This window comes from Gopherus flavomarginatus, chromosome 6 (genome assembly GCF_025201925.1).
Source record: "Gopherus flavomarginatus isolate rGopFla2 chromosome 6, rGopFla2.mat.asm, whole genome shotgun sequence".
NCBI classification, from domain to species: Eukaryota; Metazoa; Chordata; order Testudines; family Testudinidae; genus Gopherus; species Gopherus flavomarginatus.
Window position 1 is genome coordinate 1,535,125 of NC_066622.1, and position 24,489 is coordinate 1,559,613.

The 24,489-nt window shown below is 44.9% G+C and overlaps 1 protein-coding gene across 1 annotated transcript; it reads left to right on the forward strand.

The window, feature by feature from the left end:
* Positions 1-207: 207 nt before the first annotated feature.
* QRICH1 (glutamine rich 1) lies at positions 208-23,518 on the forward strand. The gene is made up of 10 exons (XM_050958899.1): positions 208-492; positions 924-939; positions 8,741-9,783; positions 15,010-15,187; positions 16,407-16,561; positions 17,799-17,913; positions 20,127-20,235; positions 20,612-20,763; positions 21,556-21,646; positions 22,587-23,518. The coding sequence occupies exons 1-10, from the start codon at positions 208-210 to the stop codon at positions 22,777-22,779; spliced, it is 2,337 nt and encodes a 778-aa protein (XP_050814856.1). The 3' UTR covers positions 22,780-23,518.
* The last annotated feature ends 971 nt before the right edge of the window (positions 23,519-24,489 follow it).

Genomic DNA, 24,489 nt, shown 5'->3' on the forward strand with positions numbered 1-24,489 from the left:
TAATTAAAGAAATGCTTAGCTGCATAAAATGGCATGTAAAAATACAGCATTTGTCTCTTAAGGCTTCCGGCTGCCTTACAGAAATCCAGTGTGTGTAAGATGTTATCCACTGGCTTCTTGTGTACCCTTATGCGGTATGACTATGAAAGTTGTGAAACAAGAGTTTTAACTTTCTCCTTTGTTAAGGAATCCTAAGGACCTTGCAATATGAATAATTCTCTGGAGAACACCATTTCCTTTGAAGAATACATCCGTGTGAAAGCACGAACAATCCCTCAGCACAGGATGAAGGAGTTTCTCGACTCTCTTGCTTCCAAGGGGCCTGAAGCTCTTCAGGAGTTCCAGCAGACAGCCACCACCACCATGGTATATCAGCAAGGTGGAAACTGCATTTACACGGACAGCACAGAGGTGGCCGGATCTTTGCTTGAGCTTGCCTGTCCTGTTACAACCAGTGTCCAGCAGCAAACCCAGCAAGAGCAACAGGTCCAGGTAAACATCTCTGAATTATTTTGAATGTATGCATTAACTTGTAAGTCAGAGGTCCAGGTGCCTACATTTGGGATGTGCAACATGCAGGTCAGAATTTAAAAAGTAGGAATAATTTGAACACTAGTCTGTGGACACCTAGCTTTCCATGCATCAGAATTGTTTCTTTTTCATATGAGAAGTTTGATAGATAATATCTCATGGCATTACTTCTGCAGAGCCCCGCTCTCGGAGAAGTTCCAGACCTAGCAATGAGCTGATGTAAACTTTCTGAGAAATAGTTGGCAGTTTTGGTGTATGTGTAACTCCCTCAAACCCTACATTTCATAGGAAGTGGCTATAAATACCCCAGCCCTTCTAGTGGCCTATTAATTTCTCTTTGTTTGCTGGAATAGTCATGGAAACAACCTCTCATTTTTCTGTTCTTTTCGTAGAATAGTCGAGATAGGTGTAGGATACACCTGATAATTTTGGTTTAATTGTTGTAGTTCTTGGGCTCTTTTGAAGTTTTACTGGCTTTGGGTCACCTTGTGCCTTGCCCAAGCTGGTAGGTTCCATCTAACAAAAGTGAGAGGCATTCTCCTTTCCCTGCAATTTTTTGTTTCTTATGGTCCTGAAAAGTGTTTTTTGTGCCTTGGGGATGGCCACTCAAACCCAGGTTGCGATATCTGCAAGGACTTCTCTGAAAGCCTGAGGAGTGAGAGAACTCTGACACTTTCCTGGGGTATCTCGTGTTGTGAGGCACCTCGCTAGCCCCTGCCCTTAGCATGAGGAAGCCTTGTCTGTGCCTGCCAGGGGTCAGCTCCCCAACAAGCCACAGGGTAAACAAGCACTCCCTTCCAAACCTACTCAGCCTCTACTCCCTCTTCACAGGTTAGCAGTAGGCACACTCCAACCCTTGAGCCTTCCAAGCATGCCTCTGGAGTGACAAACCCCTGAGGCACCAGTCACTCCCTGAATTCACAGACCCGCTGCTCCCAAAGAAACAGTAGACACTAGCTTACCAGTTTCATTGTTCTGTTCAACACAAAGCACTCAGATCTGTATATAGTGAAAACAAGTGCGAGTTTGTTTAATGAAGTACTGTATAGAGATTCAAGATGTAGCAAGCCAAAGTCTTGGACACGCATGGTTACATGTACAACAAAATCGTTATATGCCTTCTAGAGCCTAGATTTAGTTAACGAGATACTGTCTTGTCTAATGAATTAGCTTACCTGGTCTTTGCAGTGTTTTCCAGCCAGGCTGATTGTGACCCTCCTTTCATAAGATAGAACATGCTGACAGTTCATCGCTTCTCAGGGAAGGATGAAGGGTGTCTTTTTGCACCCAAAGGTATACCCCCAACAATCCATTGTCTTTACTTGTAAACAGGATCTTGCCCCCGTCCCCCTCCGCTAGTGTCTTTTCCTGTGTGCTGCTTTCTAGTTGTTTTTACAATATCGATTAGTCTGGCGACCTGTCTATAGTCTGAGCCAAATACAATATGCATTTGACCAGCCAGAGAGAGTTGAGCGTCTCCTCTTCCCTCCTATCTGACTGGAGAAAATGTACCACCATTTGTTGACTTGCCTTAACTTGCATATCTTAAGAACATAATTTTCAGCACAGAAGCATAACTTCTTGAATATTACCTGTATATGCTTTTCACAATGACTACTGGTTCTCAATAGACACCTTACATGCCACTCTCTGGTGAATTATTATGCCTAGAAGTGACCCAGAGTATCCCTGTAAAACCCCATGCATCCCCTTGGTGCCCTTGGTCAGTTGGCATCAAGAGGTTCCTAGGTCACAAGAACTATGCCGTGGACTCTGTCCCTGCAAACGACTCATAGCCTGTGAGTTTAGGAGACTTTTCCTAAAATGGACCCCCTGGTATGGCCCCTGTGCCTCCCTTAGTGCAAATCACATGCTAAAAGGAGCCATTCTCTTGTAACAATATCCTATAGGGAACTTATCCTATAGGTAACAATATCCTATAGGGAACCGTTTCAAGGGTTCCCTACAAGATGTTTCCAGGGTCTGAAGCTGGGGTCAAGGAAAACCCCTCTTGTGTGTTTTGGAAACCACTGATACAGTATGGAAGGAAGGAGGGGCTCCAGCAAGGATCCTGTTGTTGACTCTAACCAGGCACCATGGAAATGGCTTTCCAAGATCTTGATGGTCCCAAGAAAGGTAGGATTGTCTTATGAATGGTCCAACTGACCTAGATACATACAGAAGGGTGCCCACTGGTTCACCCTGGCAAAGCACCAGTAATCAACCCTCTTTGAAGGCTCCTGTGGAGGGAATGTCAACATTTGAAACCATCAGTGCTCAGCCTACTCATACTATGTGGAGTCACTCTTGGCTCCTTTGTTTCTCCTCCTCAGATGTTGTCTTAACCACTTCCTTCTGCTCTGGGTGACACAAGGGCCTTTCAGAACACAGTGGGCCAAACAGCATAGCTCTGGGGATTCCTTTGGCAGCTTTACCCAGGAAGTCGTACGCTGACATCTTGGAACCTGCCCACCCACCCTCGTATTTCTCCCGTCTGTAGGAAATTCTGCTAACTCCCCCCTGCCCCCAATGCTTCCTGCACCTATCGCTCCTCAGCTGCACAGGGGAGGGATCACTGTATAGGGATCTGCTCCTCCATCTGCCCAGAACATCCCCCCATTGAGCCCCATTGCCCCTGCACCTGGACCACCCGAGCGAGCCACCCTGATCCCCACCCTACTGAGGCCCAGCCAGCTGCATCTGGATGCCCCCACTCAGCCCTCCATACCTAGATCCCCCCTTCCAAGATCTCAGTGATCTCCCACCTCTGTGCAGCCAGTGCCGTGTGCTCCCTAATGCTATGCTAGAGCCGCTACGTTTATTTGACACATGGAATTTTCAGAATTTTAAAATATTGTGCGCAGAATTTGTTAATGTTTTGGCACAGAATGCCCTGAGATGTAGAGAGGTTTGAGAATGCTTTGAAGTATGGGCCATGCATTGCTCTCTAGCAAGGCCTACTGGATCACTTAAGGAGTGGTGTTGGTTACACTAGCAGGGAGTGGGTTGCTACAATGTAGGGCTGGGGAAGGATAAAATATTGAAGATTTATTATTGGAGGGAGTGGGGGGTAATAGGAAAGCAAAGTAGGAATAGCTTCAGTATCCCGTTACTTGGGTCCTCACTCAGTAACTCAGTTCAGATTAAGTCATTTTGGTGACAGTTAAGGATGTTGACGGTTTCCTTTGGTTCTGGAGAAGTTGTAAAGAATTAGCAGCTCACTAAGCGTGATTCTTTACCTGTATCATCCTACCTTCTTCCTGGGTCAGCCTCTTACCTAGGTTCTACATCTCTGGATATCTGGCCTAATGGGTACACAAACACAGGAACAGGTTTACAAGACGTGCTATATATTAGTAGTTAGGATTTACTCTTGGGGACTAGCAGGTTATCTCAGGCCTTGCCAATGAAACTCCTTTCCCCTTCCGCCCCCTCGATTCAGTAGGTATATGATCAGGCTCTAAAACAAGGGTTAAAATAGGAAAATGGTGGTGGTGCTGCCCTGGCTGTTTAGGATGGAGATGGTTTTTGCTTTGAAATAACCAGTCTTGTCACCTTTCTAGCTGCACTTTCCTACTGTTGGAGATTGCCTTCTTAGTATGTAATAGAGAGCCGACTCCCCTCCAGTGAAATAAGAAAAAAAGTAGTGCCTTCTCCTGGGGACTAATGGCATTGTGGGCTGTATAAGTAGGGGCATTGCCAGCAGATCAAGGGACATGATATTTCCCCTCTCTTTGGTATTAGTGGGGCCTCATCTGGAGCACTGTGTCCAGTTTTGGGCCCCACACTACAATAAGGATGTGGAAAAATTGGAAAGAGTCCAGCAGAGGGCAACAAAAATGACTAGGGGGCTGGAGCACATGACTTCTGAGGAGAGGCTGAGCGAACTGGGATTATTTAGTCTGTAGAAGACAAGAATGAGAGGATGGATCTAGACTGTTCTCAGTGGTACCAGATGACAGAACAAGGAGTAATGGTCTCAAGTTGCAGTGGGGGATCTTTAGATTGGATATTAGGAAAAACTTTTTCACTAGGAGGGTGGTGAAGCACTGGAATGGGTTCCCTAGGGAGGTGGAGGTTTTTAAGGTCAGGCGTGACAAAGCCCTGGCTGGGATGATTTAGTTGGGGATTGGTCCTGCTTTGAGCAGGAGGTTGGACTAGATACCTCCTGAGGTCTCTTCCACCCCTGGTATTCTATGATTCTGAGAGGTGCAGAGCTTTGTGTACATTAAGGCAGTGGAACAGACTTTCTGATCTGAAAAAGTGAATATAAGGAAAGCAGTGGATATCCTGAGAATATGAAGCACAGAGCAAAATAACTTTTTAAATGTAAGGGACCCTGTCACCCTGATCAGGCCCCCCCATTGTGCATTGATATCTATCCAGCATTTTGGGAGTTGTTTCTAGTGTCGCTTTAATTGCTGCCCTCTGTGTACACCCCTTCATTGTGTGGCGGTCTCAGGACAAGAATCTTCCAACTTCTCAATCAGCTTTTCGTTCACGTTCTTGTTTTGTGTGAAGCTGTGAAAATAACATTGCTTTTTTGTTTACTTTGTATTTGTATCTCTGCATCATTGATATCTGGGCCACCCTAAACTGAGGGCCTGAGTACAATTAGTGTATTTTAAGTAGCTGCAAAAATAGTGCAGGGTGATTTGGGTTTTTTTTGTCCAGGTATCTCTCATTGTGTATGGTGAAAATCCCAGCCTAAAGAGCATCTGAATGACTTAAGAGCATGAGTCCCATTGAAAGTGCTTCTAAGACACTTAGGTGCTTCTGAAAATCCCACCCAAATTTGGTCTCTGCCTCCTTTAAATACAGGACAATAAAGACTGATTTTTGTAGATGAGATGAATATTGGTGAATAAAGGAAAAGAAATTACTAACTGTGAAACATTAGCCCATGTGTGACTTCATCTATTTCAGTTAACTGCCTGGTCAGATCATTCCTTGAGGCAGCTTTAAGTTGTGTTATTGGCAAGAGGCCAAATGATTCTTGTTACCTTGTAGGAAATTAGATCAGATTCACATCCGCATTACAGTGTGCTGCACACTGCTCTAGCCCTGCAGTAGGAACAATTACAGTTCATTGTACTTCCTGTGAATAGAATCAACTCTTTTCAACAGGTGACTTAAAATGGTTCTCTGAATGATGTCTCCTTACCTACCTCAGTTTTCCTTGGCAACTTTTAAGTTACTGCAAACGAATCCTTGAAACATTTTAATAAGCCCTTTTGGAAATCTGAGCTTTTCAGGGACTGGGCGTTCTAGGTAAGGATCACTGTTTGGGTACTACTGCAATACACGCAACATAAAAGTGAGAAACAAAGTCCCCAGTCAGTGCTAGATCCCTGTTTTGCAAATGGAAGTCCATGCCCCAAAGAGCTTACAGTATAATTTTGAACCCGATAGGTGAGGCAAATAAGAGGGAAGGGTAAGGAAAATAATAGCATGCAGTTACATAGCTTAGCTCTTGGTTCCAGATGGCTCCAGATTGTCAAACCTTTAAAATAAATTTGATACCCCTGACTAATGTGTTCCATGGCCGTCATTGGTTCCCTGATTTCTTCTAAACATCATAGAAGTGGCATTTAGGGGAGGAGAGAGTGGTGGCCTAGTAGATGAACTCATGTGAGGAGTTCCATGCAGCCCCTTATGCTGGGAAAGAATCATGTGGATGTTTATGGAACAAGCAGAGAAGTGGCGGTTCAAGGCTAGTAGAATTGGTAGAGCAATGGGGTGGGTGCAGTCTGGTAACAGGAGCAGACAAGTGTGGAGGGACAGAGTTGTAAAGGCCTTGAAGATGAGAAGTCTCAGTTTGGCGCAGTGCGGAGCCCGTAGAGGGATTGGAGGATGGGGGGTGACATAGATTCATAAGTGTAGGGTTGAAAGGGACCTTGAGGTCATCGAGTCCATCTGCCTCAGCAAGAGGGGGCAAGTAAAGCTAGACCATTCTGGACACACGTTTGTCTAACCCGTTATTAAAAATCTCCAACAAGGGGGATTCAGCAACCTCCCTTGGTAACCTGTTACTGTATGTAACTGTCCTTGTAGTTACAAAGATTTTCCTACTATGTAATCCGAGTATCCAATGTGGCCAATGACAGGCCTGGAAGAGTATTTCTAGCTGTTAAAATCAGAAGAATTGAATCTTAGATTCCTGTCGGTCCTGAGACTGACTCTCTGGGGATACTGGCAGAAGGAGTTAGCATGGACTCTTGGGCTTCTTCCAGACACTGTGATGAAATGTAATGTCGTCAGCGTGTCTGTGTGAAGTTGCTTCTCCTCAACAAGGGATAGGTGTCTTAGTGCATAGGTGAACCTTACACTGATACCTTGGGGTAGTTTTGACTCCATAACTTTAGGAGAAAGAGAAAGGTAGGATTCTTTTTTCCTAAACTAAAAATCAAGATTGTTCTTTGGGAATAAATCTTTCCTTGCATTATTTCAAACCAAGAGCATGCAATGTGTTGTGTAAATGCCTAAGAACCCAAGAATGAAATTGAGTGCGGTGTTCTTGTCTAAGCAGAGTTAACTGGAAATGACAAACAAGTAACTAGACTCTCAAAATTCCTCCAGTTCTGAAAATCTGTGGCAAAGGTTACTTAGTTAGGAAAACATCAAAAAGCCATTTTTAACCTAAGTGTCCCTTTCATTTAAACCACCACGGGTTTGACGTCTGCGGTTCCTTCCAACGTGATACCCATTCATTAGTGTCAAGTATCGGGGTACTCATGTTAGTCTGTAACCACAAAAACAACGAGGAGTCCGGTGGCACCTTAAAGACAAACCGATTTCTTTGGGCATAAGCTTTCATGGGTAAAAAACCCACTTCTTCAGACGCATGGACTTTCCATTAATTAGTGCTTCTCTTAGTCTCAAGGTTAGGTAAGTAGACCTCAGTTTTTACGTATAAACACTGTACCCCTCCTTTAAGAGAGTTATCCTGATTTACTTTAGTGCCCATTGTGTGTGAAGTGATATGATGATTTTGGGGAACTGAGTGGAAACAAAACCTATTGCCTCATTCTTGAAGCATCCTACAGATGAAGAGATTTGTTAGCCAAATGTTTGCATTTGGTAACAAGGTGAATATTAAAGAGTGTTAACACAAGCATTATGATTAAGGCTACGTTTTAGTCACAGGTATTTTTAGTAAAAGTCATGGGCAGGTCACGAGCAGTTTTAAAAAAAAAAACAAAAAAAAACCCCCAACAACAAAAAACAGCCAAAAAAACCCCATGGCCTGTGATAAAAACTTGGGGGCCCAGGAGCCCCACTGGGGCTGGGCGGGTGATGGCGCACGGCCCGGGACCCCCACTGGCTCTCTACCTGGCTCCGCAACTCCCTTCCCTACAGCAGCAGTTGAGGCACAGGATAGGATGAGGGGGCACTGGGTGGTGCTTACCTGGAGGGCTCCCCAGAAACGGCAATATCCCATCACTCAGCTGCTAGGCAGAGGTGTGACCAGGCAGCTCTGTGCATGGCCTCCACCCAGAGCGCCAGCTTCACAGCGCACGGCGGTGGGGCACCACAGCCAGTGGGAGCTATGAAGCTGGAGCTCTGGGTGGAGGCAGCGCAAAGAGCTGCATGGCCATGCCCCCAGGTAAGCACCACCCAGTGCCCCCTCATCCTGTCACATGCCCCTTCCCCCCCCCTCACCTGAACTCTGCTGCGGGGATGAGGCCCAAGACTGCCCATGGGGCTGCCTGAGCTGGTGCAGGGGCTGCTGCAGAAGTTACAGAAAGTCACAGAATCCGTGACCTCCATGATAAACTTGCAGTCTTAATTATGATGTTTGCATCAGGTTGTAACCTTATGTTGATTTGCTGTGAGGTAGGCTGGATCTCTAATGGTGCACATTCTGTCAGTGCTGACAATTCTTGGGATGCCCGATGTCTGTTTTATAGACTGGAGTAGTTTGGGAAGTGGTGTGTGATACAGTTTGTGAATTTCTTCAGTTTAGAGGTGCAATGAATTGTGCTGAGGAAATCCAGCATTCACTCTGCCTTCCCTTTGTCAGGTAGCTTTGACATCTCCTTGGGCAAGATGCTTCTCTATCTTTTCCTATACTTCCTCTAGGATCTTATTGATCAAGATTAGTATAACAAATTAATACAAAAGTGAGCACATCAGAGAGTTCTAGAATATAGACATCTATGAGGTCTGTTCATGGCCTCACCATTGAACTAAAGTTCTTGTGTTTGAGCACTAACCATTGAATTTTTGCTGTTACAGGTACAAGTCCAGGTCCAGCAGTCCCCACAACAGGTCTCTGCCCAGCAGCTCTCTCCCCAGCTCACTGTCCACCAAGCCTCAGAGCAGCCAATACAGGTCCAAGTTCAGATCCAAGGCCAGGCACAGCAGCAGGCATCCCAGACAATACAGAGTCAGTCTCTTCAGAGCCCTAGCCCATCTCAGCTGCAAGCGGCTCAAATCCAGGTGCAGCATGTACAGACTGCCCAACAGATCCAGGCCACTGAGATCCAGGAGGAACACATACAGCACCAGCAGATCCAGGCCCAGCTTGTGTCTGGACAGGCCATTGCTGGTGGCCAACAGATCCAGATCCAGACAGTTGGGGCACTGTCACCTCCACCTTCTCAGCAGGGCTCACCACGGGAAGGCGAACGGCGGATCAGCACCGCTAGTGTCCTTCAGCCAGTGAAGAAGCGTAAAGTAGATATGCCTATTACTGTGTCATACGCTATTTCAGGGCAGCCAGTTGCCACAGTGTTGGCCATTCCTCAAGGCCAGCAGCAGAGTTATGTATCTTTAAGGCCGGACTTATTAACAGTGGACAGTGCGCACCTATACAGTGCCACTGGGACCATTACTAGCCCCACTGGAGAGACTTGGACCATCCCTGTTTACTCAGCTCAGCCACGTGGTGACCTTCAACAGCAAAATATAACCCACATTGCCATCCCCCAGGAGGCCTACAATGCTGTCCATGTCAGCGGCTCGCCAACAACACTGGCTGCTGTGAAGCTAGAGGATGACAAGGATAAGATGGTGGGAGGTGCATCTGTAGTGAAAAACTCCCAGGAGGAAGTGGTGCAAACTATCGCTAACTCGCTCTTTCCAGCACAGTTCATGAATGGCAACATCCACATTCCAGTGGCAGTACAGGCCGTGGCAGGGACGTACCAGAATACAGCTCAGACAGTGCACATATGGGACCCGCAGCAGCAACAGCAGCCCACACCCCAAGAGCAGGGGCAGCAGCAGCAGCTACAAGTGACTTGTTCTGTGAGTAAAAGTGCTTCTGTTACGCAGATCCTTGATTTTAATAGGTGACAGAGTCTTGTGGCACCTTATAGACTAACAGAAGTATTGGAGCATGAGCTTTCGTGGGTGCGTCTGACGAAGAAGGTATTCACCCACGACAGTTTATGCTCCAATACGTCTGTTAGTCTATCAGGTGCCACAAGGCTCAGTCTGGATCTGTAAAAAGTGACAAACACGGCTACCCCTCTGATACTTGATTTTAATGACATATTGATGGGGTGAGGGGAGAGAGGCTGTCTGTCAGGTATCCTGTGCTTCACAGGATCCTTCTAAATAGTATGTGTCTGCATTCCAATAATCTACGCATGACACTGAGCATTTGACCAGTCCCAGCTGTACATCTGTGTGTCATGTCAGTCACTTTGGACAGGGGTATCATTATGAGGGGCAAGAATCAGAAGGTGAAACTGCTGTTCTGGCCTCTAGTGTAAATGAGGCAGTATACTTGTAGCAAATTTTATGATAGCAGGTATTTTTAATACTTCAGTACTCTCCGGTGCTGAGTTAATGTTCTGAGCTGTTCTTGTTACTGTATTGGAATAGAGCCCTCGCGAGTGGCACTAAGGGGATGCAGCAGATGCTAGCCACTTCACCAGTCACTTTGAATCACTCTGCTCAGAGTAGCATGAGACACTTGACAGAAAGCTGAGGGTTTGTCAGCTGATGGAACATATCTCATTGATGATCAGATGTACCAGTCTGTCTCTGCTGTTTCTAGTAAATGCCTGGTGTGCAGGAATACAGACATAATATGAATGAGTACTGGAAACTAATTTAAACAGCATCTTTTTTTAGTGTGCTTGGTGTACACAATGGCCAAATATATTGTTGTCTTTACAGGGAAATAGGTAACTTAGGGGCAAACCTCTTTAAAAACGTTTTTACATTTTAGCTTTTTTAAATTTCTTAAATCCATTTGTATGTAAATGTCTGTTACTACACACACAGGCAATGTCAGCTCTGAACATTGTGCTAGTCCACGAGAACAAGAAAGTGACTAGTATGTCACCTACGGAATTGCAAAACCCATGCCAAAAAATCCACCAGCATAAATGTTTTTAGCAAAGATTTTAAAAAACTTAAGATGCTAGTAGCAAAAGCAAGGAAACATTATTTAAAAAATAATTTAAACTTGACTGCAACCTTAGTTCCATAATGCACGTGGTGGTGGGAGTATCCTCTCTTGCTAGGTGTCAGACTAGTAGCCATATGCCTCTCTGGTTTTCATAGGATGAAATCCAGGCTCTGTTGAAATAAATGGGAGTTTTTTCCACTAACTGCAGTGAAGCAGTGATTTCACCCATAGGTTTTAAGGTCAGAAGGGATAATTTTAATTAATCCTTATCTGACATCCTGCATAACACAGGCCATAGAATTTCACCAAGTGATTCCTACATCAGTCCTATAACTTCTGGTTGAGGTAGAGAGTATCTTTTTTAAATCAAGACTGGACATTCTTTTAAAGAACCCACAACATTTTGCAGTAAGTTCTAGTGGTTAATTACCCTCATTAAAAACTGCCTTATTTCTGGTCTAAATTTGTTTAGCTTCAGCTTCTAGCCATTGGATGTTTTGCCTTCATCTGCTAGATTAGAGCCCTCTGATATCAAATCTCCCCCAGCCTCCCTGATAGGTTGGTACTTTAGACCATGATCAAGTCACCTCTTAACCTTCTCTTGGAGAAACTAGATAGCTTGATCTGCTTTAGCCTCTCACTGTAAGGCAGATTTTTCCAGACCTCTAGTCATTCTCGTAGCTCTCATCTGAACTCTGTCCTATTTGTTGTCATCTTTTGGAAGTGTGAACCCAAGAACTGGAAGCAGTATTTCAGTAATGGTCAGACTAACCCCTCATACAGGAGTAATAACACCTCCCTACTTCTGCTTAGCATTCCCCTGCGCAGCAGTACCACACACCTATCGCACCTTCTTGGTCTGCTGGGGAGTAGTGTGTCTTCTAGTGCCAGGAATATCTAGGCAAATTGGAATTCAGTCTTCCATTTTAGAGGAAAGGTGATAAAGCTGCCAGGGTAACTAAACCTCTGTCCTTCTGGGCCTGTCTCTGTGCCCACCTGTAGAGTTATCCTATTGGATTATTACTGAAAAGGAAAGGATGGGGCCTTCTGACCCTCATTGCTGCTGTAGGAGTTTGACCTGCTACTGCTGTGGAATGAGCTTCTCAAAACCCAGAGCTTTTCCCAGTACTTGTACTCCCCATTCACCTGCTGCTGCTGCAGCATTGATATGCCTCCCACCGCCCAGTATCCATCTAACTGCTGGCAGTTTGGACAGGTATGTTGTTCATGAGTGAGGAGAAGTAGAAGCATGTCAATCAGTTCACTGCACTGGGAATTGCTTCTCCAGCCCAATTGCCAGTCCTTAGACCAGTGGTCCCCAACCTTTTTCGTCCGGCAGGCGCCAGATGACGAGCCACGGAGGATGGTGGTGGCGGACGAGCAGCTGGTGAAATGCCGCCGACAAGCAGTGTCATCCAGAGGTGTCACTGCCGAAATTCGGCAGCATTTTTGCAGCGACGCCTCTGGATGCTGCTGCTTGTCAGCGGCAAGTGGCATCATCCAGGGGCATCACTGCCAAAATTGGGTGGCATTTCGGCAGATGCTTGTCCGCCAGCCAATACACGGGCACACTTAGACGCCCCAGTGGGCGCCATGGCGTCCGCGGGCACCGCGTTGGGGACCCCTGCCTTCGACAGAGTGATTGTGAGGTACTCACAGGAAGATAGGCAGTGCTCTTCTTGTGCTAGACTAAGTGTTAGTGAAAGCTTTGTCATTTCATGGGGAGCAAGGAGACAGCATTCAAGAAGAGTTGGTCTGCAAATGTGGGGCCATGCTTCACCCCGGGTTCTGTCATTCCCCAAGACAGTTGTTTTTGTCAAGTTAAGCTTCATCCCTGTGTGCCCTGATGGTAAAAGCAAAGCCCCTTCAATTCAAGGACTTGGTCTCAGATTCTGCCCTCGCTCCACTTTCTGCAATATAGGAGCTGATGTGTAAACAGCCGCACGCAAGTAATGCAGGAGAGCTGACAGTGGGATGCACTCAGTCTGTGTCTAAAAACCTCAATAGGGTTTGAGCCTTTAGCAGACTTGCTTTTCATTGGTCAGTAATGCTGTGGACTTCTCCCTTGTAAACCTTGCATTGTCTTCACCATAGTTCTGTGGGGCTTCAGCGGAAGAAGACTTCCAAAGGAAAGTACTTACACAAACATACATTGAGTGATATATTTATTTTATTTATTTATTGGGTGATACCAAATCAAGCAATTTATGATCTTAATTGTAGCAACTCCTCCATTTTTGGGGGAGGCGTGTGGCTCCCCTTTTAACTTGCCTTTTACCTTCTCTAATGGGAGTGGATGTGAAAAGGGGGCCCTGTATTGGCTAAGAATCCCTCACTTGTAAATTTTCAAGGTAAGTGAAATGCGAATACAGCCCTTAATCAAACGAACAATTAAAACTTTGTCTTAATCCCATTAGCTTTCAGTTCAAGTAAATACAGAAGCTCTGTATGAGGAAGCGGAAGTGTAGAAGGGGATTAAGTGTATCCCTTCCTGTACAGCACGTAAAGAACTGGTCAGCCTGCATAGGTCATGCTGGATGAACAGGTTGGAGTGACTGCACAGCGGACCCCATGTTGTGAAATAATGTCTGCAGCTTGAGGTGACAAAGCTTTGACTCTGGGGCCCTGTTGTCATGAGAAGGTTCCTCTTGCAGTGTTTTTGTTAAACTCCCCAATAGATAATGTGACAGAGACATTTTCCAGAATACTTGCATAGATTAGCAACTAGTTTTTCAGTAGGTTGGGAGGAGTATACAGAATTTTTGGTGAAATTGACTGGCATTTTAGTATTGGTGATTTGAGCAATCACCAAATATGAAAAAACCTATTCATAAGGGAACAATATGTAATTCTGAGACACTTAGCAATTGACAGATCAAATGGAGATCTTCACATTCTCTGCCTTTTTAAAGAGGGACTGTATTAAAGGTGGTAGATATCACTATGTAGATTGCATGGTATCTCTGTTCTCTAGCTGCTCCTTCATGTAAATAGATGAAACTGACATTTACAAGCATCCTATCCTTGTAGGATAAGGATGCAGTAGGCTGTCAGCAGGACCCCACAGTGTGCACATATGTAGTAACCTACCCAGAGCCTGGCTTATCTAGTGATATGTTGCTCACCTGGGATTATAATAGTGTTGCAACTGTTGTTTTTTTGTATATTAATTGCTTCAGAATAAAGAGTCCATTGTGAGTGGCCCTTCTTAGAGTAGGGTTAGCCTTCGTGTCTTTAAACTGCAATGTTGGGACAAGTGCCTTTTTATGAAAGTTCATTTATTAGCCTAATTGCCATTGACTCTACTGGCAACTGTAGAACACAGCTGGTAAAGTGGAGAGAAGGTGCCCTTCTGATAGAATAGAACTTAGTCAAAAGTATGTTTTTGTTTTTTTTAAAGTGTTGCCACCTTGCTACTGTCTGCCACTAGAGGGCAGCCTTTGTCTCTAAAAGCTCCAAATACCTGGCTCCTGAGACCAATCTTCAGCGTGCATTGTATTGCTGTTAACTCTATATCTAATACAATGGCTTTTGAAACACTGTTGAAGCTAATTTTCCCCTGTCAACCAAGGAAAAAGTGGTGAAGCTAATGTGACCTGATAAATCAATAGATTAACCCATTCTATTCATGAATACAGGAAAAAATTACTCTGAGATGTTCTGTGTCCTATAAAGTTCTTTACCTCTGAAAATTTGCCTCTGCGTGCACTCGTAAGTAAAATATAAATGGTCCTCATGACCTGGATGAATGGCTGGGAACACTTCTGGAAAATTTTGCAATACTGGGTTTAAACTACCCATATGGAATGGACTGGAGGCTTTTCAGAATGCCTGCCTGCAGTGAAAATGTAGCTGATCTTGGAGATCAAAGAATATTTTGGATTGTTCATTCATGATCACTGTTATGACATTAAAGTCCTCCTTTTAGGTTCATATATCATGCCTGTTACTGAGATACGAGTGAGTTGCTATTCATCATGGCAACGTTTACTACTGGGAGTGGGGAGATGGTACTACAAGACCAGAAAAATGAGGCAAAAAAGACGTGTCCTATTTTGGCTGACCTGTTGCACCTCGAAGGAAATGTGACTAGAAGTGGTTTTCTTTCCCAGGCTCAAACTGTTCAGGTAGCTGAAGTGGAGCCACAGCCACAGCCTCAGCCTTCACCTGAACTCCTGCTTCCGAATTCTCTGAAGCCAGAAGAAGGGCTTGAAGTGTGGAAAAGCTGGGCACAGACCAAGAATGCAGAGCTGGAAAAGGAGTCTCAGAACAGGCTAGCTCCTATTGGCAGTAAGTGTCATGGGAGGGAGTTATCTGGCATGGTATGTTTTACTCCATGTGTGCACCATTGGAAATTTGGTTTCAAGTAGGGATCAGGTAGCAAGTGAAACAAGACTACGCTTGGTTCAGACTAGAGCTACCTATCTAGTTTTCTTGAGCTCCAAATCTCTCTCAACCCTTCCATCTACCCTGATTTTGAGGATCATTTTCCTTTTCAGCAGAACCACTGCAATGTTCCATCCCTTTTGTTAGGAAAACTCCCTCCTGGTTTGAGTGGTGATTGTAGTTTGGGATCGCAAGTTCAGTTTGTCACAGTGTAATGGTTAGGCCTGGCAGAATTGAACTTATGTCTCTCTAAAACATTAAAGGATAATATTATTGTAAAATATTTTCCCCTAATTTTATCTTAATTTTCACAGTTGTAAGAAATCCTGGGGAGCACAGCCTATAATTATTTAATGACAGTAGTCATTTGAGATTCAAAAAAATACCTTTACAACTGTTAAACACAAATTTTCAGCATCACATGTTAAAGCATACACGCATAAATATACTTAATCAAACTCTAAGTACTCAAAGTATGAAATGCTGCTTATCTGTAAATTTCAATGATTATCAGTGGAAATATTTTTTCATTAGTTTATCTGTGTACAGTGAAATCGACACTTACTGATTTTTACCAAATAAAAATCTAATCCTTTCAAGTCTAAAAATGGATTGTCTTTGCCAGCTGCATCATGAAACATTCCAAGAAGTATTTGTGTTCCATATTGAGCTACCAGTTCAGGTGGCCGCAGAAAAGGCCATGTGATGGATGAGTGCCAGTTACAGGAACAAAATAGCCCCATACACCAGCTACTTAATGAATCAGCAAATGCTGGTACAGTTTTGTTCTGGCTTTCCCATTGCTGCAGGAAAAATGTTTCATTGCAGAGAATGGAGAAGGAGATGGTCTCCGTATAGAATGGGTGGTGGTATCAGTTTTCTCCAAATGTCTTTCCCTGCTTCTTTGAGGTGATTTATGAATGCTTAAGGTCTCCATTGCTCCCACTGTTAATCTTATAGTGGGGAGTATGAGGTGCTAAAGCAGCTGTTTGGAAGTGGGCAAGCATATTGGGAGGGAGGAGTGGACAGTGGTGAAATGGAAGATTATGCTTGAAAAACTGTGGCTGGGAGGGGGTGTGGTGTGGGTTTTTTAGCAAATTCATCATGACATTTTGCTGTGCAGGACGCCAGTTGCTGAGATTCCAGGAAGATCTCATCTCCTCTGCTGTGGCTGAGTTGAATTATGGGCTATGCTTGATGACGCGAGAAGCTCGCAATGGTGAAGGCGAACCATACGATCCAGATGTACTCTACTATATCTTCCTATGTATTCAGAAGGTAGGAGGGGAAAGCCCTCATATCTTATTTTATGTTGTGTGAACACAACAAAACCATACATATGCTGTGATCAGACAGTATTTGTAGATAGCTTTCTCTGTGTAAGACCAAGAAGGGGTGGCCAACCTGAGCCCGAGAAGGCACCAGAATTTACCAATGTACATTTCCAAAGAACCACTTCCAGTGCCTCCCACCCATCAGTGCCTCCCCTTCCTCCCTCCCTGCAACTCCAGATCAGCTGTTCAGTGGCATGCAGGATGCTCTGAGGGGGAGGGAGAGGAGCGAGGGCATGGCAGGCTCAGGGGAGGCCGTGGGAAGGCGTGCAGTGGGGGCAGGGCTTGTGGCAGAGCAGTGAGCATCCCCCAGCATGTTGGAAAGTTGGCATCTGTAGCTCCACTGCCGGAGTCAGTGCCTATACAAGGAGCCACAGGTTGGTCAGCCCTGACCCAGAATGAGGGTGGCAGTTGCTGTTAATATCAAGTTCTCCAGCTTTGTTTTATGTATGGAAAAGTGAATGAATTAGGGAAACTACTTCTGTGATTGCTGACAGAACATGCAGCTTTAAGAATGGACAGTTTGAGACCTTAATTAGTAGACAGATTTTTTTAAAGGGATACTGGCTTGCAATTAGAAACAAAATAGTTTCCATTAACTAAATGGAAATAACATGGTGAGAATTTAATGGGGAAGTTTTTTCCCAAGAAAAGTGTAATGTTCTAGATCGGTCTGTCCTGCTTAAAATCAGTGTTTCAGCTTGACTTGCCTGAAATGTGAATGGAGGCCTATTACTTGGTGTAGAGAAGAGAGAATCTGGGTTTGCAACAGTATTTATTCAATAATGTGAGAGGCTATTTGTACCCTAAAGAAACAATCCCAGTGCATGCAGGGCAAGAATTGAAATGTAAATTTCAAATAAACTCATCCTTTTGCAAATAAAAAGCTAAGGGCCAGCTACCTTGGCTTTTAAGACTCTTCTTCTTCTTTGTTATCCACTCATACAGCAGTAATTACAATTATTCCTGCATCAGTACAGGGGTATTTGTACTCTCCCAGGTGTACCCTATGGAACCTCTCCAGCAAACAATCACTACAGTAAAGCAGGAAATGCATAAACCTGACTAGTGCCTGGGCCCTGAGCCTGGGAGGGGGCTCATTCCATCCTAAAGAGAGAGCTCCTCTGGTAGGAGCTTGCTTGATGCTGTTATATTGGACTATGTTGTGACTGTCTCTTTTGCAGTATCTCTTTGAAAATGGACGAGTAGATGACATTTTCTCGGATCTCTATTATATACGGTTTACCGAGTGGTTACATGAAGTTCTCAAGGATGTACAGCCCCGGGTCACCCCTCTTGGTAAGAGCTTTTTCTCTGCTTTAGGAAGAATGCTCTCGGACATGGTGGGGTAGGGGTGGGATGCAAGCAAGATTTAAGCATGCTGGTGTCATCTTTCTGAAAGCTGTGACTAGAAACTGATCTGAAGAAGCACTTGAGCAGAGGAACATCCCTTAACTTTCACTGAGCTGGGGAGGGAAGTTCTCCAGAGCTGGCAATAAGTACAAATATTTCAGAGGGTTTTGTGCACCAGACTCCAGTCCTGACTTCTGTTTTAAGGGTTTAGTTAGGCTTGATTCTGTGCACCATTTAACTTACTCTGTAAGGGGTTCTGAGAACTTGTTAATTTTTAGGATATTGGGAGTGTGTGGGGTTGATGCCCCTTCTAAGGAATGCATGAGTTGTTGAGCAGAGATGGATTCATAAATGGCAGATGAAGTTCAATGTTGATAAATGCAAAGTAATGCATTTATCAAAACAGAATCCCAACTATACATATAAAATGATGGGGTCTAAATTAGCTGTTATCACTCAGGAGAGAGATCTTGGAGTCCTAGTGGTTAGTTTCTCTGAAAACATCCACTCAATGTGCAGTGGCAGTCAAAAAAGCGAACAGAATGTTGGGAGTCATTGAGGGGGATAGATAAGACAGCAATATGATATATTCTGCTATATAAATCCTTGGTATGCCCGTGTCTTGAATACTGCATGCAGATGTGGTTGTCCCATCTCAAGAAGGATATATTGGAATTGGAAAATGTTCAGAAAAGGGCAACAGAAATGATTAAGGGTATGGAAGAACTTCCATATGAGGAGAGATTAATAAGAATGGAACTTTTTAGCTTGGAAAAGGGACGACTAAGGTGGGATATGATAGAGGTCTGTAAAATTATGACTGGTGTGGAGAAAGTAAATGTTTACTCCTTCTCAGAACACAAGACCTAGGGGTCACCAAAGGAAATTAATTGGCAGAGGGTTTAAAACAAACAAAAGGAAGTATTTCTTCACACAATACACAGTCAACCTTTGGAACTCCTTGCCAGGGGATGTTGTGAAGGCCAAGACTATAACAGGGTTCAAAAAAAGAACTAGAGAAGTTCATGGAGGATAGGACCATCAATGGCTATTAGCCAGGATGGGCAGGGATGGTGTCCCTAGCCTCTGTTTGCCAGAAGCTGGGAATGGGCAACAGGGGATGGATCACTTGATGGTTACCTGTTCTGTTCATTCCCTCTGGGACACCTGGCATGGGCCACTGTCAGAAGACAGGATACTGGACTAAATGGACCTTTGGTCTGAGCCAGTATGGCCATTATGATGTTCTTATACTACCTCTTAGTGGCTTACCTTTGGTGTCCATGAGGCAAGCAATCTGATTTGAATTGGCAATGCATTTTGCTTTCAGTGTTCTGTGCCTCTGATGAGAGACAAGAGCAGCTTCAAGTGATAAAACCAGAGATTTGCCCTAAGGCGTGGCTTGTTCTGAACTTAGTGCATTTTGGAATCCATTTGTGGGTGCTTTTAGCAGAGCCTTGGAGATGTTGCAGCCAAAAACTTCTGAACATTAACCCTTTATTCAGAGTAGGGTTGGGATGTCTGTGGGCTTCGCTCTGCACATGGGAGTGTCTGATAAAGGAACAGACCTTGCATGATCAAATTAGGCTAGTGCTGCAGTATTACACCTCAGATGAAAACGAAAGGCTCACGTTTTCAGGGGACAAATTTGTTTCTTCAGATTTTTATTTCCCTTGCTCTTAGTTTGCTCTGATCATCTGTCAGTCTGTCTTACATTTGTGTTCAGATACTTCTGCTTAAGTAGTGTGGTGGATTTCAGATCTTTTTTTTTCCCTCTGCCTGTTTGATTTATGCTTTGTTTTCTATGCATTTGTGTGAACTCTGGAGTTCATACTGTTTGTTGTGTTGCTGTGCATCTAGGTGTTTGGAGTGTAGAATTGTTCTTCTGCACAAGGGGAAATCAAGAGTACACATATCCAAATAGTGTGTTTGACCCTGTACGTTGACTGAAGATGCACATAGGGCCAACAGCTCAATTTGTTCCATTCCATCAGCTTGCTTATTAAAGGTTGATATCAAAATGAGTAACTGTGAAATGGGAGAATGAATCTGTTTTCTCTTCCTCAAGGAACCTTTTTCTAGTGTGTATCCCTGGAAGTGCCTCTTGTGTTCATATTGTAACTACCGAGGTGGGTAATGCTGACTTCTGATTGTTTCAGGTTATGTCCTCCCCAGCCATGTCACAGAAGAGATGCTGTGGGAGTGCAAGCAGCTGGGAGCTCACTCCCCTTCCACCTTGCTCACTACACTGATGTTTTTTAACACAAAGTAAGTATTTGAGGTAGTTGATTTAATGGCCAAGGAACTTACAGCATCCTTGATAGGACAGACAGGAAATTGTATTGGACTAAGTGTGGTCACTGCTTTTTAATGGTTAGGGACATGGGAGCAAATCCCAGAGCAGTCCCTTTACACACACAATTGTATGCAGTAAAACAAGGAAGTGAACTAACACAGAGAAACCTGGACTTGCATCTGCCTTTTCTTGTGTTATGCTGCTCAGAATGCCACCTGACTTCCAGAGGCTGGTTTGAATCCTGGCTGGCTCATAGCAAGGAAAGATCACCACTTCACTGTCAGATGAGAGGCTGCATAAGGCTTTGTTTGCCCCATAAATGTCCTGTGTCCTATTCTCACTGTTCAGGTACTTCCTCTTGAAAACAGTAGACCAGCATATGAAGTTGGCCTTCTCCAAGGTCTTGAGGCAGACCAAGAAGAACCCTTCCAATCCCAAGGATAAGAGCACGAGTATCCGGTATCTGAAGGCACTTGGCATACACCAGACAGGCCAGAAAGGTAGAGTGTACATCAGGAGAGGAGAAGCAAGCCTTCTTGAGAATGTCTCAGATTGACAGACCTGGTCTGTACTAGTCTTATAAAGAGACTTGCAGGTGCCTTCAGGTGGGGTGCAAGAAACCAGTGTCTTTGACAGAAAGATCCTCCCCCAGTAGCTTGGTGATCAGAGATGAAGCACGTCTGTGTGTTTTGTGAGAGTGTGATGCCTTCTGACATAGCGTAGAGTGGCTGGAAGCTGATATTTATCTGAGGCACACAGGCCCCCCCATCGGAAGAGTTGGGTATCAGTTTCCAGTCTCATTCTCCCAGGCAGAGGCACTGTTGTGATGCCAGGGCATCTGAGCAGGTAGAGGAGTAGGAGTGGAGCGTGTTCTCTTCTCTCAATGGAAGCACTTGACTCCTGGGAACATTCATGGAGTTGAGGGGTAGAATGTGGCCTGCTGATGTAAGCTTCCACTGGCTCAGGTGCTGGCGTTCCATGTAACCAGACTTCCTGTCTTTCGGGGTTATCGCTAGATGGTGGGTTAATGAGTGGGGTGGGGTGATAAAGCAGGCAGCCAAAAGCAATACCTGGAGGTTTCTGGCTGCTGACAAGTGAGCTGTGCTTTGGGGCAGCGATCTGGCTCCTTTTACCTTTCCTGCAGCTGGTAACTTGATGTGTGATGACAGGATTTGCAAACATTGAGGCTGCATGACGTTGCTGATTTTATTACCTACTATTGTTCTACTACAAACAGTTTCCTGTACTCAGTTTGACACACTGTGGTTTTGCGGGGGGGGTTTGGTTTGCAGTTACAGATGACATGTATGCAGAGCAGACTGAGAATCCAGAGAACCCCCTGCGGTGCCCCATAAAGCTCTATGACTTCTACCTCTTCAAATGGTGAGAGCTCCTGTCCCGTGGGGGTGCTTATCCTCTCTAAATGTGTACCTAGATGGCATGTTAGCGCTGCAGAGAGAGCTAGCTTTGCCTTTGGGACTGTACTTCTCTCTCCTCAAAAGCGGTTTACTTGGTATGTTAAATACACTAACTAGGATGGGGACTTCAGTAGACGTGCATGCCCATAATAGAGGGTAAACTTTGATCCAGGGCTGCATTAAAAAACGTCACTAAAGTCTTGTTTTGCTCAGTATTTGAAGTGTGAATTGTTGTAAGTGTTTATCCCAGGCTTTACTTATAGACGTCAGAGCACTGGCCCCCTAGCCCACATGTGCACTGACAGTACATCTGATGGAAGTGCCCTCTGCTTTGCATGAGATGTTGGAGAGACCCAGGTGGTGGCAGCCACAGAAATGGAAGTTTGTTTTGAATATTAGAGATGACCAAGGTCTCTTAGTAGCTGAATTGCTTCTTCATGGACAGCACCACAACTAGCTTTACTGAAGTGAAAATGGAGTCTGAGAAGAAAACTTGACTCTCTTAAAGGCTAAATGGGAGCCTTTGGTACCCAAGTGAAAGGAGTTTAATCTTTCCTAGCGAATATAGGTCCACGTGATTAGCTGGCAGGGGGGAGGGAAAGGCGGCTCGTTATTGTTAGCCTGGACTTAGTCCAGTGGCTGAATGAGTCATTAAGACACAATTCCCCTCTTTCCCCTAGAGGAGAACGGTCTAGGGCTAGGTGGGACCCATTGGTAGGAGAAGCTTGCCCTATCATTGCCCATCATGTGGCTGTGTTTCCATGGCTCTCCTAGTCCTTGCACCTTTCATCAGCCCAACATTCACTATAAGGATTCTTAAAGGCCCAGGGTGAATAGGGTGAGGTTACCTGTTCCAGGACATGTTACTAGCCTGCCTGGTTCTGATTTTGTTTCCCTCCTTGCAGCCCCCAGAGTGTGAAAGGCCGGAATGACACCTTTTACTTAACTCCGGAGCCGGTGGTAGCCCCCAACAGCCCGATCTGGTATTCCATCCAGCCAATCAGCAGAGAGCAGATGGAGCAGATGCTCACTCGGATCCTGGTGATACGAGAGATTCAGGAAGCGATTGCTGTGGCTAATGCCAGCACCATGCACTAAGGCATCTTTCCCAGCTCAGAAGGGGGTGGGGGGGAGGGTGCTGATGAGCAAGGATAAATTGTACAGACTTTTACACTAAAGGAGATGCCTACATTTTGTTTTTTATTGGTGTAGTTATGAAGCCCTTTTAGGCTTCTTCTGTTTAAAAGAATCTAAAAGGAAAACCTGCCCATTGTGTATCCTACCAAACACACTGAGCTGTTAGAACCATTGGAGGCTGCATTTCTCTGCCAGCTCAGAGCTGTTGAAACTGCTGGCTGACTTTGGTTTTTTATGATGTAGAAAACAGAACATGAGCTATGGGATTGGCCTGGATGGCTGGGGCCTCTGACGCCTCCTCAGAGCACATGCAGCTTGGAGAGCGCAGAATGATGGATGGACGGACCTGCTCAGCCAGCCAAGGAGAGGCAGGTGTCTCTCCTTTGTGCTCAGACATTAATTTGCTGTTGTCCTGGGAGGAGGAGGAGGAGAGTGAACTGCAATTATGATTTCTAAAAAACAATTTCTATTCAAACCTTTAAGTGACATTTTTAGATGTTAAAAGTAAAAAAAAACAAAAAAAACTTTACCACACTCTTCTTTTTTTGGCCTGACATTGAGGCCTTAAACCTTGAGGCTCCTGTGCCTGATGGAGTTCTTGTACCATACACTTGTGTATCATATAAAGATACCCCCGTTTCTCTTATGTATTCTTACTCTAGGTGTTTGTTAAGAATGACGAGCACGTCTTTTCAACACACCATTGAACAGTGTCTCTTTATTTGGGGAGGAGCGCAAGAGCTGCAAGAGGGAGCATTTTTAAAAGATCAGTGTAATTGGGTTGTTCTCATCCCCACACATGCTTTTCAGTGTGATTTTTTTTTTTTGTTTTTTTTCCCCCTGGACCCTTTTTCCCACCCCTCCAAACTTTGAAGGTCTGAAGGAATTCACTCCTGTTAGGATGTCCAGGTTCTTCTTTAGTGTTGCACATTGGGTCAGCTTTTTTCTTCAGTGTAATAACTTACCGTTGAGAGAAACCAGTTTGCTGATAGAACTTCGTGTCCAGCTAGGAACGTGGAATTTGCTATTGCACCAGATCAGCTTATTGGTCCATCCAGACCAGTGTCCTGTCTGCAGCAGAGGTCAGTGTGTGGGGCTTTGGGGCTGGGGCAGGCATTGCCTGTGCCTAAAGTACCTGACCAGTGGCTGGAGGGTTAGGGGAGAAAATGCTTTTCAGGCTGTATGGCTGGCTGGCTGGCTCGCCTATCAGTATCATAGTTGTATAGTTTCAAGAGTTGTCAGGGGTCGTAATTCTTTTTTTAAATCAGACCCACAGCACTTGCCTCATTGTATCTTCAATGGCTGCTGTATTTTGACAACATGACATTTCTGGTGGCTTCCAAAGAGAACCGATTGTCCGCTGTGCTTGAAATGGGAGCTCCCCCTCGCGAGGCTTGAGGTTACTGAGCTGCCAGCTTCTTGGACGTGAGGAGGTGACGCTTCTTCAATCTGCCTTCCCCTCTCTCCCTCTATTGCAGCCCTGTAAATGGAAGCTCCTCCACTACTGTATGAGAGAGTCCTGAGGCTTCCATTTGTCACCACTCTCTCCTTCCATTTGCAAGCAGAGTGTGTCCTCCCTCTGATCTGTACATGTGCACCAAGGATAGAATATACCCCTAAATCAGGACTGTCCATAATGTTACCTGCCCGTGTGCCGTCCTGTCTGATGTG